Source organism: Mastigoproctus giganteus, chromosome 10 (assembly GCF_048544385.1).
Source record: "Mastigoproctus giganteus isolate SK-2022 chromosome 10, ASM4854438v1, whole genome shotgun sequence".
Classification (NCBI taxonomy): Eukaryota; Metazoa; Arthropoda; class Arachnida; order Uropygi; family Thelyphonidae; genus Mastigoproctus; species Mastigoproctus giganteus.
In genome coordinates, this window is record NC_143584.1 from 167,778,165 (window position 1) to 167,795,119 (window position 16,955).

The 16,955-nt window shown below is 37.2% G+C and overlaps 1 protein-coding gene across 2 annotated transcripts in view; it reads left to right on the forward strand.

The window, feature by feature from the left end:
• Positions 1-16,955, forward strand: part of LOC150079458 (uncharacterized) — a 145,024-nt gene that overhangs the window by 88,679 nt on the left and 39,390 nt on the right. For both annotated transcript variants that reach the window (XM_090382617.1, XM_090382618.1), the window contains exon 8: positions 12,501-12,632. In XM_090382617.1, coding sequence (XP_090238743.1) covers positions 12,501-12,632 — 132 coding nt within the window. The remainder of the gene's footprint in view (positions 1-12,500; positions 12,633-16,955) is intronic.

Here is a 16,955-nt window from a genome sequence, read left to right on the forward strand (position 1 = left end):
CATTCCCCTCGCTGAATAACTCCTCATGTGTGAATGTCGATGCAAAATATTCATTTAGTTTGTTAGCTACCTGAGCAGGATATGCAACATTCTTCTCTTGGACAGCCTTATCACATTTATTGGAAAACCGAGGTTTAGATAAAGGACGAGATTTTAAAGTGGAGTGTGGAATAAAGGATTCCATTCCTGCAAGAATAATTTCACTGACATGATCTGAGCAAACGTTGACATCAGAACTTTTGAAACAGTAATCTGACCAAGGAAAAGAAGAAAAGAAGTCTCGCAGGTCATCCCATTTTGCATTATTGTAATGCCAAACAACACGAGGTTGGGAATAGCCATGAGATAAAGGTTCCATTGGAGAAGAGACAATCACCAAGTTGTAATCTGAAGTGCCTAAAGGACCTCTCACTTCGACCGTGTACTTAGAAGGGTTGTTTGTGAGAAAAAGATCAAGTGTATTGGCTGTATGATTAGGATTGTCCGGTATTCTTGTAGGTAAATGAACAATCTGTGCTAGGTCATTAGTAATTGCAAAAGCCTCAGCATCTCGACCTGCTGGGTCGGTGTGACTAGAAAACGGAAGCCAGCTGGAGTTGTGAACATTAAAATCACCAAGGAAAATTACCTCACTGTTAGGAAAGTTGGACTGGAGAAAGTCAAGTTGCAATGAGAGGAAGTCAAAGAGCTCCAAATGATTAGTGGAGTTGGGAGAACGGTAGAGACAACAGATGAATTTGACACAATGAGGTAGAGAGATTTTAAGCCAGAGAAGATCAAAGAGAGGAGATTCCAAATTGCCAAGTCTCTGACAGGGAATATCAGAACGGACATATGCACAAGTACCACCTTTGAGGCGAAAGGAATCATACAGCGAATAATTTGGGCATCTGAGATGAGCAGTAGTTGAATCAACCGATAACTGAGATTCTATCAGAAAAAGTACATGGAGTTTGCCGCATGGAAGATTACTGTACAAATTGGAGCAGAATGGTATTAAGGGTAAGTTGCTACAATGGATAAAAGGATGGTTGAGTGGGAGAAGACAGAGGGTGGTAATCAATGAGTACTGTTCTTCATGGACTAATGTTATTAGTGGAGTCCCACAGGGTTCGGTGTTGGGTCCACTGTTATTTTGTATATTTATCAATGATATTGATGAAGGTATATCAGGCTTAGTGTCGAAGTTTGCAGATGATACTTAGGTTGGCAGGGTTGTTAAAGACAGTAATGGCAGTGTGCTACTGCAACAGAATCTAGAAAATTTGGGAAGATGGGCTGAGAAGTAGCAACTGAAGTTTAACATTGAAAAATGCAAAGTACTGCATATGGGTAGAAGTAACCCGAGAGGAACGTACCAGCTGTGTGATACTACACTTAATGGTGGGGGATGCGGCACCTCCGTAGCCAGGTGGGCCGGAGCAGCAGTGCATGCACACGCTTCTTGATTAGACCGGGGTTCGAGCCCATGATCACCAAATACGGAGGATGCTGAAAGGTCAGGGAATGACCACCGCATATCCCCGGAGCAATATGGCCTTAGTTGCTAATGCTGCTAAAAACCAAATAAACAAACAACAAACTTAGGGTCATAGAAAATGAAAAAGATCTGGGAGTAATTGTGCAGTCAGATATGAAGTTTTGTGAACAATGCAGATTGGCTGCAAGAGCAGGTCATAGTGTTTTGTCAATGATATACAGGAATTTTACTATCAGGGAAAAGGAGGTGATTGTCCCTCCGTATAAGGCAATGATCAGGCCATGCCTTGAGTACTGCCTACCGGTCTGGAGGCCTCATTTTAGGAAGGATGTAGATTTGCTTGAGCATGTACAGAGAAGGGCAACAAAATTGATGAGGAGAATGAAAGGATCTTCTTAGCAAGAGAGGCTTACGTTCTACAAATTTCGGTGGCTGGAGACTAGGCACCTGCGAGGTGATCTGATTGAGGTGTATAAGGCCTTGAATGGGTTGAGCACACTGAATTCTGATGGGTTTCTTCCACCTGTTCAGATTACAAACCTAAGGGGGTATAAAATCAAATTGAGGAAAGACAGCTGTAGAATAGATGTGCGGAAATTTGCCTTTAGCTAGCGGATGGATAATTGCTGGAACCAACTTCTATCTGTCGTTGTGGAAGTTGATAGGTTAAATAAATTTAAGGAGGAACTGGACAAACATTTAGAGGGAATGGTTGTGTGAATTGTGTTTTTTTTTTTTTTTTTTTTTGGCTGATGCTACATGAGCTCATATGCTTACTTTCTTCCATCATATGCCATGATTACTATTATTATTATTATTACTATATACACACACACACACACACACACAGTAGAGTCTTGATTATCCGAGGTAATGAGAACCAAGGGAAACCTGGATAATCAAAAACTCAGATAACACGAAAGGTTTGGTAAATTATCATTAAATAAACTGGATATGAATACATTAACATGATGATGTATACTCTATTTTCAGGTTAGACCTACTTATTGAACATAATGACCTTTAAATTATTCAATAAAACACTTCTAATTTTATTTACGACTGTTTTATTACAGAAATTAAAAAAATAATAGTACATGTTTAAAAATTGTCACAGACAAGAAAAATGTAGACTTACAGTCGTTACCACACCTTAATATCATATAAAAAACTTGTTAATGAGTTTCTGTTTCATAGAAGCTCCTCGCTTTTTAGCTGGAATATTTTGTAGGTGGCTAAGTAGTGAAGCATCAGTGGGCATAGTATCCTCCTGTACAATATAATGTAAAGCCGACTCAATAGCATTTAGACCTTCCGTGTGTGTGATTTTTTTTTTTTTTTTTTTTTTTTTTGTTTTTGTAGTTTCTGTGCACTCTTCATCTTCACTTTCATCTTTTTGTTTGTCAGCAAACTTTACAATCATATCATAAGTCATTTTCAGCTGTTAATCAGAATTCATTCACTCTAATATTCTCTGTAGTAAAGGTGTCCGAAACAGGAAAGTTATTAGCTAGTTCTAAAAGGGTTTCCTCACCTTTTTCATTGCCATCTCATTCTCATTGGTTTCATTTTGGGAGCATAAAATATTTTTCCATAATTTGATAAGAGTAGATGTTTTGACATCGTTCCATGCTTCTGCCAACTGGTAAATAACATCCTTGATGTTTATTTTTTTAAGATTCTCAACAACACTGTTCCCTGTTTCAAGATTTTGAAGCAGATTTTTAAGAGACATTGGCTGTAGTTGCGTTTCAAAGTCTCCAAACACCTTGATCTAGAAGTTGAAAAAGGGATGCCACATAGGTGTCAAAAACAGGCCTCTGTTGTCACCAAAAACTAGTTCACTTTCGTCTGGATGGATGGAGCATTGTCTAAAATTAAAAGTGCTTTATGGGGAAGTTTATTTTTGTTTAAATATTTTTTGTGCTAGGAACAAATTCTTCATGAAACCATGTTTTAAACAAACTTGAATCCATCAATGCATTTTTTTTTTATTTGTGTAGTTAACAGGCAAACATTTTACATTTTTTAAAGCTTGGGGGTTCTTTGACTTTCCAATGAGAGTTAGTTTAAGCTTATGCCCCCCCCCCCCCCCGATGAATTTGAACATGCCAGTACTGTCATTCTCTCTTTGCTTTGTTTTTAACCCCAGGGGGCTCTCATCCGGTGAGTATGGGCTTGGCACACCCAGGATTCTGAGCTGGATATCATCATTCTTCTCTTTCTTGGTGATTCCCTTTTACTTCTGACTCTTGTTTTCTCTCTCTTGGTAATTCAGAAATTTTTTTTTTTTTTTTTTTTTTTTTTTAGTATTTTGGCTGGTGCAGCATAAGCCTCATGTTTCTTTGCACTATGTGGTTAATAATAATAATATAACCAGGAGCTGATTTTTCTTTTCTAGCTGAAAGTGCTTTGGATGAGAGCATTTTATAATTCAGGCCCATTTCATTGCAGTTGTAAATTTGATCCAAATTCAAATTTTCTTCTTGAATAATATTTGCTAATTTAGCAGTAAATGTTGCTATTTTTTTTGTACTAGCTGATAATTTTTCCCCAGTGATGTTCAAATTTCTAACTCCAAACCTTTGTTTCCAATGATTCAACCAACCAATACTTGTTTTAAATTGTTCTTCCCCTTCATTAAAATGCTTATGAAATTCTAAGGCCTTAGCCTATAAAATCAGTCCAGAAATAGGCTTCCTTTGTCTCTCATCTGTATGAACCACAAAAAAAAAAAAAAAAAAAAAAGATTCAGAAGCTTGTTCAAATTCTCCTTTCTTCGTTGTTTTTCTATTCAAATTTTCACTACACATACAGATGCACAGTCACTTCGCCAAACTCTTGTCTTTGATTGACAAAGTATATACAACTTTTTGAAAATTCAGCTTGAATAATGCGGAACCTTGGTTAAACGAGTCTCGGTTAACCGAGACTACTTTGTGTATGTGTGTGTATATATATATATATATAAATGAGTTTTTAATGTAACTCTTTAAAAGAAAAGTTTAAACAGTCACATAGAATTATTATATTAATATGCAATTAATATTAAATTAAATTTAATATTAATACAAATTACACACACACACACAGTAGAGTCTCTCTCTCTCTCTCTCTACTAGAGAGAGGAGAGATACACCGATGAGCAAAAACATTATGACTAGCGAGTCGTTATGCAGATCGAAGCAACTGCAGGTGAATGATGGCACGTGTGTGGTTCAGGACATGGTCTAAAAAACATGTGATATTGAGCTCCGTTAATTAGTGTTACTCTTGTTTTTCAGATGGGAAAGGCAGCAGACTTCAGCGAGTTTGACAAAGGCCAAATTGTATTGACCAGACAACTGGGTCAGAGCATATCCGAAATGGCACGACTGGTGAGGTGCTCATGGTCAGCCATGGTTAGCACCTACCGAAAGTGGTCTGAGGAGGGGAACCCATGAACCGCCAGCAAGGTGTTGGATGACCACGGCTCATCGATACTCAAAGTGAGCGAAGGCTCTCCTGGATGGCATGTGTTGCAACAGAAGGGCAACTGTGGCACAACTTGCCAGTAATTGGAATGCTGGTGATGGGAGTAATGTACCTGGAACCCTGCTGAAAATGGGGCTGTGTAACTGCAGGCCACTCAGAGTGCCCATCCTAACCACGGTTCACCAGTGACGGTGCCTACAATGGGCATGCAAGCATCGAAACTGGACCTTGAGTGATTGGAAGAAGGTCATCTGGTCCGATGAATTTTGTTTCCTTTTGCACGATGTGGATGGCTGGGTACGTGTGCGTAGTTTACCTGGGGGGGGGGTGATGGTGCCTGGATGCACTGTGGGACGGAAACAAGCCGCTGGCAGCAGTATCATGCTTTGGGTGATGTTCTGCTGGGATACCCTGGGGCCAGTCATCCATGTGCTGGGCACTCTGACATCTACCATCTACCTAAACATCATTGCTGACCAGGTACACCCTTTCATGGTAATGGTCTTCCCTTTTGGTGGTGCCATCTTTCAGCAGGATAATGCACCATGCCACACCACCCGGATTGTTCGAAACTGGTTCACCGAACACGAGGAAGACTTCCAGGTATTGCCCTGGCCTCAGAATTCCACAGACATCAATCCCATCGAGCATCTGTGGTTTGTGTTGGAACAGCAACTCCGATCTACAGCGTCTCAACCACAGACCTTACAGGAGTTAAAGGATCTGCTGGTTACATTTTGGTACCAGATACCAGAAGACACATTTAGAAATCTTGTAGCGTCCATGCCTCACCAGGTACGAGCTATTTTGGCTGCACGTGGAGGATGCAGCCAAATTAGATAGATGGTCATAATGTTTTGGCTCATCAGTGTGTATGTATATATATATATTTGTATATTATTAATTACACACACAGTCAGATCTAACAGGCAGAAAATTGAGTAGGGGTGCTACAAAATAAAATAAATTACTTAAGGGTGCCATTATTAAAGGAAAGTTGAAAACCACTGCTATAAGGTATGAAAAAAAAAGTACACTGGAGTGAAATTGGTGCCAAACGATAAGTATGCAATTGAGATAACACTGACAGTTTATTAAGGTGATAAAAGCAGGTGATCACAGAGCAACCATAGATAATCAACATGGTACTTGTATTTAGAATGAGAATGATATATTGTTGGTGAAGCTCCATTACCAAAGCAAAAGCGCAGTTCCTTGGCTGCACTTCAGGATTTTCAGTGATTGAAAGGATTACAAATAGGACCCATTTTCATATAATGAGTTATGCAACATGAAAAGAATTGGAGAATAACCGGTTACTTATATATATAACTCAGTGTCAGAAGATGGTAGCCACCCAAGGCAGTTGGTGCAATCTTCATGTTCAACTAATTCAAGGGTGGTTTCACAACGTTCCACATCAGTTGTTTAGTTTGCTATTAAATGTATAAAAAAAATGACACCAGCGTTGAATAACTTGTAAAAGATCCACATTGTGTAGCAGATAATGCTATATAACATCTAGTTTCTGAATAAGATAGAGGTGAACAGTGGAGTCTTGAGACATTCTTGTGTCATCTGACTAAACTGTTGAATAGCAGAGCACAATGCCAGTTTGACTAGCATCACTTTTTATAACTTTAATTTTTACCCTTGCCTTCCATTTTTGTATTGTTCTTCCCATCCTTAATGTAGTGTAATTATAACCAACCTGTATTTATTTTTGATAAATTATTTGTTTTGTTAATATTAAACAAATACGGTGGACCCAGGCTTTACGATTGGTTCACTGTACGATCAGCTCACTTTATGATGGACTCTGCATAATAAAATACTGTTCACTATATGATATGTGTTAAGCGCTGGCCATTGTGATCACGTTTGCAAATTGAATTTTAATTCTATTAAATGCTGAATCTAATAGGCGGAAAATTGGAGTAATATTATGCACAGGCTATAAAAGTAAAGAAACCTTGTAGCATCGATGCCTCACTGGGTACGAGTTGTTTTGGCTGCACATGGAGGACCAACATCATATTAGGTAGGTGGTCATAATGTTTTGGCTCATCGGTGTGTGTGTGTGTGTATTACGTTCATGAGTCTTACATAACAATACATGCAAATGCATGCACAGACTGTCTGAAGTTAACAGTACTGCATTAAAACTGAATGCATCAATACTGCATTAAAACTCTGAATTTCTTTTATTCATAAAATTGTATGGAAAAAAAGAAATAATAATTGTCAGATTTCAATTTGTCCGACTTTAATTAAATTTGGGATGGCATGACAAATCTTTCTAAAAGACCTGTGGGAGTAGAGTCAATACATGCAGATAGACAGACATGATAAAATACAGCATCAGCCAAAAAAAAAAAAAAGTTCCCATTTCACCCATCTGTTCTGTCTTGAATTTATTTAAACTGTCAACTTCCACGACGACAGATCGAAGTTTGTTCCAGCAATCAACCACCTGCTGGCTAAAGGCAAATTTCTGCACATCTGTTCTACAACTCTTTCCTCAATTTGAATTTATATCCCCTCAGGTGCATAAGAGGAAGAATCCCATCAGCATTGAGCTTGCTCAAACCATTCAAGGCCTTATACACCTCAATCAGATCACCTCGCAGGCACCTAGTCTCCACGTGCTGTGATTTGCTGAACTTAAGCCTTTCTTAGTAAGAGCAACCCTCTGTTCCACTCACCAATCTCATAGCCCTTCTCTGTACTCATTCCAGCAGGTCTACCTCCTTCCTAAAATTAGACCTCTGAACCAGTATGCATAACTCAAGGTGTGACCTAACCTTTGCCTTATACAAGGGGATAATTGTTATTTGGTTTTTAGGAGCATTAGCAACTAAGGCAATATTGCTTCGAGGATATGTGGTGGTCATTCCCTGACCTTTCTGCATCCTCCGTATTTGGTGGGCACAGGTCCGAACCCTGGTCTAATCAAGAAGCGTGTGCTATGCACCCACAAGGGGATAATCACCTCCTTATCCTTGCTAGCAAAATTCCTGTATATCATTGTCAAGACCCTATGAGTTACTCTTGCAGCCTGTCTGCACTGCTTAGAAAACTTCATATATGACTGCACAATTACCCTTAGGTGTTTTTCATTCTTCACTATTCAAGTGTAGTACCATACGTTTAAGCATTGATATACTGCAAGTAGTATACCAATGTTTAATCTTTTAATACTGCTTGCAGTATTAGATAAGTAAAAGATATACTGCCCATTAGGAAATTATTAGAAAAGTAAAATGTCTGCTGTAAGCAATATAAAAAAAAAAAATCCTGTTTTATTTATAGAAATATGCCTATGAGGCCACTGGCTGTCATGTTTGTTATGCTTAGGGGTGTTAGGACTTCCAGGTTAATGCTACCAAGCATTAAAATAAAATTAAATAATGTCTATCCTTTCTGTACAGTTATAATCACTATATTCAAATTCTGCATCTCTTATATCAGTGACAGTGTTTTCTTTAATTTATTTTTTGTCACATTTTGTACCCCAGCATTTTCACTGGGGGAACTGAATAGTATACATTAACAACATAATTTTTAAAAATTTCTTGCGAACAAGGTTTTAATAAATTTTAAATTGAAACAGCTTGTCTAGATTTGGCACTACTATTTTGAAAAATAGAATATTTTTAGTTAATTTTTAATACTTCTTTTTTTAAATTTAAAATTAAGGGAAGTATCTGAAAATAACAATAAAGATATATCATGCTTTTTGTTTCATTTTGAATATATTTTTTAACCAATTGAATTTTTTTAAGAATAAAAAAAATAACCTAATTTTAAATACAAATATTAAATCTATAAGAATAAACACTAAAGAATAAAACTTGCCAGTAAACATAGACAGGGCTTAAAGTAATTACGGAACTAGTCTGTGTAACTTACTTAGGTTTCATGATGTCATGTGCTACATCCAGTATTTTCATTTAAACTAAGAGCTTAGTTTAAATGACATTAAATGTTACACAGTTTTGTTGTCAAGGTTTCTAATATGCTATTTTTAGTAAGTTTGGATTTTTCCTCCTTATGATGTTTTCCTAATTCAAAAATTAATGCTATCTCTGCATTATTCTGTCTTGCTCACTGTGGAACAAGAACTATAGTTCAGTGGAAGGTCTTCCAAGGTTATGGTTCAGTCAAATGTTGGTAGGTTTCTCCACCCCCCCATCAGTTTGCTATTAAAAAACTTTTCACTAAACTCAGATACCTACAGTTTCAAAAAGGTGATTTACTGGTCAGCTCCGATGATGACCCAATATTCACTAACATACACTGGTGTTCAAAGAAAGTACATCACCCCTTAAAATTGTAATTGTCATCTGAATAACGTAAGTATATGGTAATATTTCTTACAGATTGCATCAGATAAGATTGACATGCGTAGGTGATGTAATATTGCATCAGCTGTTACTTTCAGGTATGTAAGCACGCTCTGCAAGAGTTGCAGTCATTCCTTGCTTGTGTCAGGATGGCGAGTTACGTGCAGTTGACGCCATAAAGAAAGAGTGCTATTGTTGCTTTACGTGAGGTATAATGTTCTTCCCATCATATTGCTTATAGAATGTTTTGTAATCAGTTGACAGTGAGTAGATTTCTTTCCAAACACAAGAATACTGGTTCTGCTGATAGGAAAAAAGGAACCGGATGCAAACAAATCTCTATGCCAAAATAGGACTGCATTTTGAAGCATTTATGCCTTAAAAACTGTAAAGCTTCTTTGTCTGAGCTGAAAAGAAAATGCGAAGAACATACAGGAGTGGTAGCAAGTGCAGTAACAGTCAGAAGATGCCTCTTCAAAAATGGACTGTAGCCCATCGTCCTAAGAAGAAGCCCCTCCTCACACAAAAAATGAAAAAGGCTCGATTAATTTGGTGTAAGGAGCATGTCAAATGGACCCCTGAGCAGTGGAAGTCAGTTATTTTCTTGGATGAGAAGAAATTCAACCTGCATGGCTCTGATGGGAGACAAGCAATTTGCCGTAGATGTGGTGAAGAATACCATCCAGATTCTATGGTGCCTACTATGAAATTCCCTACCAGCCAATGATATCGGGGTGCATTTTGTATTGTGGAGTAGGTCACCTACAGTTTATAAAAGGTTCCGTAAATGCCAATGGATACCTAGCTATATTGGAAGGCAAATTGCTTCCAACCATTAGAGACCATTTCAACCTGCCAAGTAACTGCATCTTTCGAGACAGCTCTGCTCCTTGTCATTGAGCGAAAAGTATAAGTAGGCACTTCTGTAGTTACTTTAGCCTCATTTCTGCATTAGCAGTTCGACAGTAATGTGTTTACATTTGGTTGGAAGAACAGTCCATTTCTGCAGTTTCCAGAAAGAAACCAAAGACCCTTCGTGAACTTAGCCTAGGCACATCTGTAGCCAGGTGGGAAGGAGCAGCAGTGCATAGCACACGCTTCTTGATTAGACCGGGGTTCGAGCCCGTCACCACCAAATACGGAGGATGCAGAAAGGTCAGGGAATGACCACCACATATCCCGGAGCAATATGGCCTTAGTTGCTAATGCTCCTAAAAACCAAAATAACAATAACAATCATGAACTTAGCCATAATTCGTGTTTGGAACCAAGAACTATCAGTTGATTATCTTCAGAAATTGATCTTTTCAATGCCTCGATGGTGTGCTGTTGTCATCAGGGCCAGAGGTGGTTCAACTAAATAGTAGTTTGCACCTGGTGAACTTTTCATTTTGTTTTTCCATTTAAAATGATAAACTGAAGCAAATTGAAGGCTTCAGATAGCATTTCAGCCTTAATTGTCATGTTTACCAAAACTGTTGTATAAAGGTTGCAAATGCTCATTTTGGAGGCGCCTCCATAGCCAGGTGGGCAGGAGCAGCAGTGCTTCTTGATTAGACCAGGGTTCGAGCCCGTGACCACCAAATATGGAGGATGCGGAAAGGTCAGGGAATGACCACCGCATATCCCCGGAGCAATATGGCCTTAGTTGCTAATGCTCCTAAAAACCAAATTAACAACAGCTCATTTTGGAATATTTTGAGAGCAACTGTCAAATATTACTTAGCTTTGCCTTAACTATTAATAAATATCTTTTGTTTATATTTCTATCTGCGATGCTAGTCATTAATGTAACATACCATCACGAAAAAAGGGTTAGAAATGTGAAATTCCTAGGTGATGCACTTTCTTTGAGCACCAGTGTACTTATTTCAGTATCCATTTTTTGGGAGACTTTACGGGCATTAATATTGGCAAAGATATATCATCTGGGTTAAGTATCATATTAGGGTTAAGTATTTTAAAAGCGTTTTGGTTTAATTTACTTTCGTTCAAGACTAAAACTTGAATTACTCATTATGAATCATAATTCCTCTTCTTTTGACTGCTGTACCCAAAATTCACAAAAAATTAGAAAAGCAATTTATATTTTTGCTGTACAGTTATATCTTTCAAGTTCTTATTTAATGAACTCTTTACTTAAATTTGCATTTGTGTATCAAGTTTTGCCTTTAGTGAGACTTCATGTTCCATTTTTTTTTATGTAGCTCATTTATAAAATTTAATTGCATAATACAATTTCATAAATTACATGACTGTAAACATATAAATATATGACTTTCTTTTCATCTTTATTTAAACAATTTCCACTCATTTTGACAATCTTCTCATTTCTTTTATATTAACAAGTTTAATATATACTCTATATTAATTTTCAGTTTCTATTCACTAAAACCCAGTGTCTTGAAAAGTTGCCACGTGCTTTAGCTTTTTCAAAAAGCTTTTTATTTTTTGCTTTTCTGTTATTTTTCTTACCATTTAACCTCTAGTGGATATGTAAGAAATCTCTCTCTCTCTCTCTAATATAAATATTATCATGGAATAATATGAATTATAATAAAGGGTAGTAACAGGTAAGTAATAATCATATCAAGAAAGATATATAATTTAATAAAGTAAAACGTTAGGCAAATCTTTTTTAATTTAAACTGAAAATGAGCAACATTCATTGAATTAAAGTTACATGCAATATTCATATTTTTGTGAATTGCACAGTTTTAAAAATGATACAGATTAGTTTGCAAAGCTATGAGGATTTTTATATAATCTTACAATATAACTTCAATTCTGTAATTGTATAAACTGTATTTACAACACTGTAAAGCAATAGTTTTAAGATTTATATTTTAATGCAAATTTATTTTTGTATTATATTGTAAATTTTCTGATTCTGATAAATTGCAAATAGTTTTTTTTTTTTTTTTTTAGTTTGTATGTCAAAAGACTCAAATTAAGATAAATGTTTAAAATATCTCATAAAATTTTTTGATATAAACGGAGCACTAGGCTGGTATCAACCATAGTTATCTGTTTAAATGTTATTGTTTTTAATTATGCAGGATAATGTTTTGATTTTAATGTTAATATTACTCCATTTTAATCTTCATTGTATACTATGCTGAAGTGATAATAAGAATTAAAATGTTATTCAGTCTAGTTATGTTATGCTTTATTAACTTTTATGCATTTTTGTTCATTAGGAAAAAAACGTTGGCATTATTAATGCTGCTATCCTAGGTATGGGAATATTGACAGAGAAAGAGCCACCTGTTTGGCATCCTTGTACAGAACAAATCAAAGAAGTCTGTAGTAGAGCAGCACAATATTGCCATGTAAGTAACTACAGGCAACCCCTGTATAACATGGTAATTCTACATGGTTTCGCTCTAACACGATTGATAAATTTTTGCAATCTTCTCACAACACGGTACTTATATAACATGGTTTCACTCTAACACAGAGTGAAACCATGTTATATATGATTTTTTTTGACTCGTTAGTCAAAAAAAATCATTCAGAAATCCCTGTATTTTATTTTGTTGGGAAATGTCCGTGTTATGTTTTGTGCTATTGAACTTGTGGAGATATCTAGATTTCAAAGTTTTATTACTATTGGATAGTAGGCCAGGCCATTCAAAAGATTTAAGTCATCCAAACGTTGAAGTTATGTTTCTGCCACCACAATTAATACAACTATTAAAATGGGTTAATACAACTTTACAACTTCTTTCATTCAGCCATGAGATCAAGGCATTATATCCACCTTTAAAACTCATTACATCAGAAAATTGTTACAATGGATTTTGGAAAAAATTGATTCCGAATCTATCGAAGTAATGGAGGCATGGAACCATTTCTCAATTGTGGACTTTATCAGAATCATAGCTTTATTGCTCAAAGAAGTAAAACCGTTAAATGCGTGTGGAAAAGTGTATGATTGAACCAGCAGAAAACTGAATCAATGCGATAGTAGAACTTGCTACATCAGTAGGAGGGGAAGGTTTTGATGATATGACTACTGAAGCCCTTTGGTGCACAACAGCCTTAGATGCTGATGTGCTATAAAACTCCTAATAACAAACCAACTGAAGCCCTTGTGGGTAGCACAGTTGATAGAATCGTCCTCCTCCCGGTGGAAAAGACGCGAGTTCGAATCCCGTCGATGACGGAGGGGAGAATTTTTATGGGTATTTTTCGCAACGTGGCTGAGTTAGTCAGGCTCAGGTGAGGGTAGCATGGTTTTTCATCTATCAAAACAGAAAATCAGCCTCAGGACATACACAATTTATAGATAATATACGCAGGGCAATATTGCCTTAGCCACCGATGCCCCTAAAAAATTTGATTATTGAAGACATTCAAGAATTGCTGGTAGAAAAAGAGGCTGGCGAAGCAGATTTGGTGGAAATGGCATTGGAGGTAAAACAAAATCAATTCAGAGGATTATAGCACAGATAAATTCTAAACTTCCAAATTTTACACTAATAAGCATATGGGAAGGAATAAAGTTAGCTGAGCAATTAGAATCTTATTTTTTGTATGCAGATTCTTGAATGAAAGGAGCCCAATGTTCAGAAGGGAGCTTCAAAAATGCTTAGTTCCATATGATGAGATTCACAAAGATTTATCAAGCAAACAAAACCAGATTACTGATTTTTTTAAGGAGAGCAGAAGATACACGAAATCTTCTGCTCGAAATCTTCTGAATTGGTGTTTTTTGTTAGTTTTCATAACATTTTATTAAAGAAATAGTGTATTTTTGTTAGCATTTGGAATGTAATCCACATTTTTGTACTTTTTCTTAGTCCCGTACAACACGATTTCACACAACACGACATTTTATAGGAACCTAACTACTGTGTTATACAAGGGTTACCCATAATTTGTAATTAACTTTTTATGAAATACTAACACTAGAAATATGAGCTATTGAACACATTTGAAACTTAATCAGTAATTATTAACTTTGCATATCTTACATAAGAATGATGGAGAAAGACAGTTAGCATTAGTAGAGGCATATGATGCAAGAAAACAAGCTTATGCAGCATCAGCCAAAAAAAAACAAAAAAAAAAAAACACTTCCACTTCACCCCTCCGTTCGTTCGAAATACCTGTCCAGCTGAGCCTTAAATTTATTTAGGCTATCAACTTCCACAACAAGGGATGGAAGTCTGTATCACCAACCAATTACCTGCTGGCTAAAGGCAAATTTCTGCACATCTATCCTACATCTGTCTTTCCTCAGTTTGAATTTATGCCCTCTCAGTTGATTATTCTGAGCCAGAGGAAAAATCCCATCAGCATTGAGCATGCTCAAACCATTCAAGGCTTTATACACCTCTATCAGATCACCTCGCCAGTGCCTAGTCTCCAGACAATTTGCAAAACTTAAGCCTTTCTTTGTAAGAGCACGCCTTTGTTCCATTCACTAATCTTGCTGCCCTTCTCTGTACTCGTTCCAGCAGTTCTACATCCTTCTTGAAATAAGGCCTCTAGACCTGTATACAGTACTCAAGGTGTGTCCTGACCATTGCCTTATACAAGGGAATAATCACCTCCTTATCCCTGCTAGAAAAATTCCTGTATATCATTGACAAGACACCATGAGCTACTCTTGCAGCCCATCTGCACTGCTCAGAGAACTCCATATCTGCCAGCACAATTACCCCCAAGGTCCTTTTCATTCTCTAACACTGTCAGTGTAGTACCACAGAGTTCATACGTTGCTCTAGGGTTGCTGTTTCCCATGTGTAGTACTTTACATTTGTCAATGTTAAATTTCATTTGCCACCTCTCAGCCCATCTGCTCAACCTTTCCAGATCCTGTTGCAGCAGCATAGCGTCAGTAGTGTCCTTAACAACCATACCAATCCTTTCTACCGTCTGCAAACTTGGACATTAAGCTTGATATACCATCATCAGTATTATTTATAAATACAGAAAACAATAATGGACCCAACACTGAACCCTGAGGGACTCCACTAATAACATTAGTCCACGATGATCAGTGTCCATTGATTACCACTCTGTCTTCTCCCCCCTCAACCACCCACCCATCCATAGCAGCAATTTGCTTCCAATGCCACACTGCTCCAATTTGTGTAGCAGTCTTCCATGTGCAACAGTATCAAAAGCCTTTCTAAGATCCAAGTATATAAATCAAAGTTATTCCCTGCATCCAGTTCTTTTGTGACTGCATCATAGTATTCAATCAAATTGGTCAGGCAATACTTTCCCTTAACAAAACCATGCTGTGTCTGAGCTATAACTGAAGTCTTGTCTAGATGATCCTGCAGTGCTTCTTTAACCAGTGCCTCCATTAATTTTCCGGGAACAGAAGTTAAACTAACAGGTCTATAATTACTTGTGTCGCCCTTTGATCCTCCTTTGTGAATTGGGGTAACATTTGCACATCTCCAGTCTGTGGGTACCTCCTCTGAGTCCAAGGAAGCTCTCATAATTATGGCTAAGGGTTTGCTTACTTCCTTTGCTGCCTCTTTTAATATAACTGGATAGATTCCATCCATCCCAGGTGCCTTTCTTGTATTTATCTTGAACAATTTCTCCTCCACTTTACTCTCAGTTATTACAAGATTATCTAGCTTACTGCCAGAGTTCAATACACCTCTGGCATTCCCCTCGCTGAATAACTCCTCATGTGTGAATGAGGAGTCATTCACACATGAGAATGACACATGAGAATGTCAATGCAAAATATTCATTTAGTTTGTTAGCTACCTGAGCAGGATCATCAACAGTTGAACCATCGTTATCAAGTGGACCAATCTGATTCATCCCCTTCCTTCTAGAGTTTACATAAGTAAAGAACTCTGCTGTTTTTCTTTGCATCTCTTGCCAAAGATTTCTTGTAATCTGCCTTTGCCTGCCTAACCTCCTTTGTAACTTGGTTACAGATTAACTTGTATGTATCATAGGCTTCTGTGTTACGTGTTAATTTATATGTATCCCATGCATTTTTCTTCTCTGCCATATGTCTCATTAGTTCATCTGACATCCATTTAGGCCTAAACCTTGAACAGTATTTTTTAGTTGGTATGTAAAGCCTAGTAGCTTCCAAGATAAGTTCTTTGACTGCATCCCATTTTGAATTTGCTGTTGGTGTACATCATCAGTTAGTCCCACTGTATAGAATATAAATACTGTCTCAGACCATCGTAGTCGCCTTTACGAAAGCAATAACCCTTCTCTTTACCCCTGATGGTAGTTACCTCTTTGAATAAATCCCACTTCAGCACACTGTGATCACTGCCACCTAGTGGTTCCTTTATCTGCAGATTCTTAATGCATGAAGAATCACTACTGATAATCAAATCAAGAGTATTACTCCCTCTAATTGCTTGCCGAACGTGCTGATATAGAAAACAATCATCCAATAAATCCACAAAAGCCTTGCTAGTGTGAGAGTGACCAACCCAAAAATTCCAGTCAATATCTGGGAAATTAAAATCCCCCATTATAAGACTCTCTGATTTACTGGCCCACTCTATTTCCCTGTACAGTTTCTTATTATACTCATCAGAGTCATTTGGCCTATAGCACACTCCAACTCTCAATTTTGATCTCCCAATGCTTAAGACACACCAAACTGACTCGACTCTGCACTGTCCAGTGATGTCCACTGGCTTCACTTC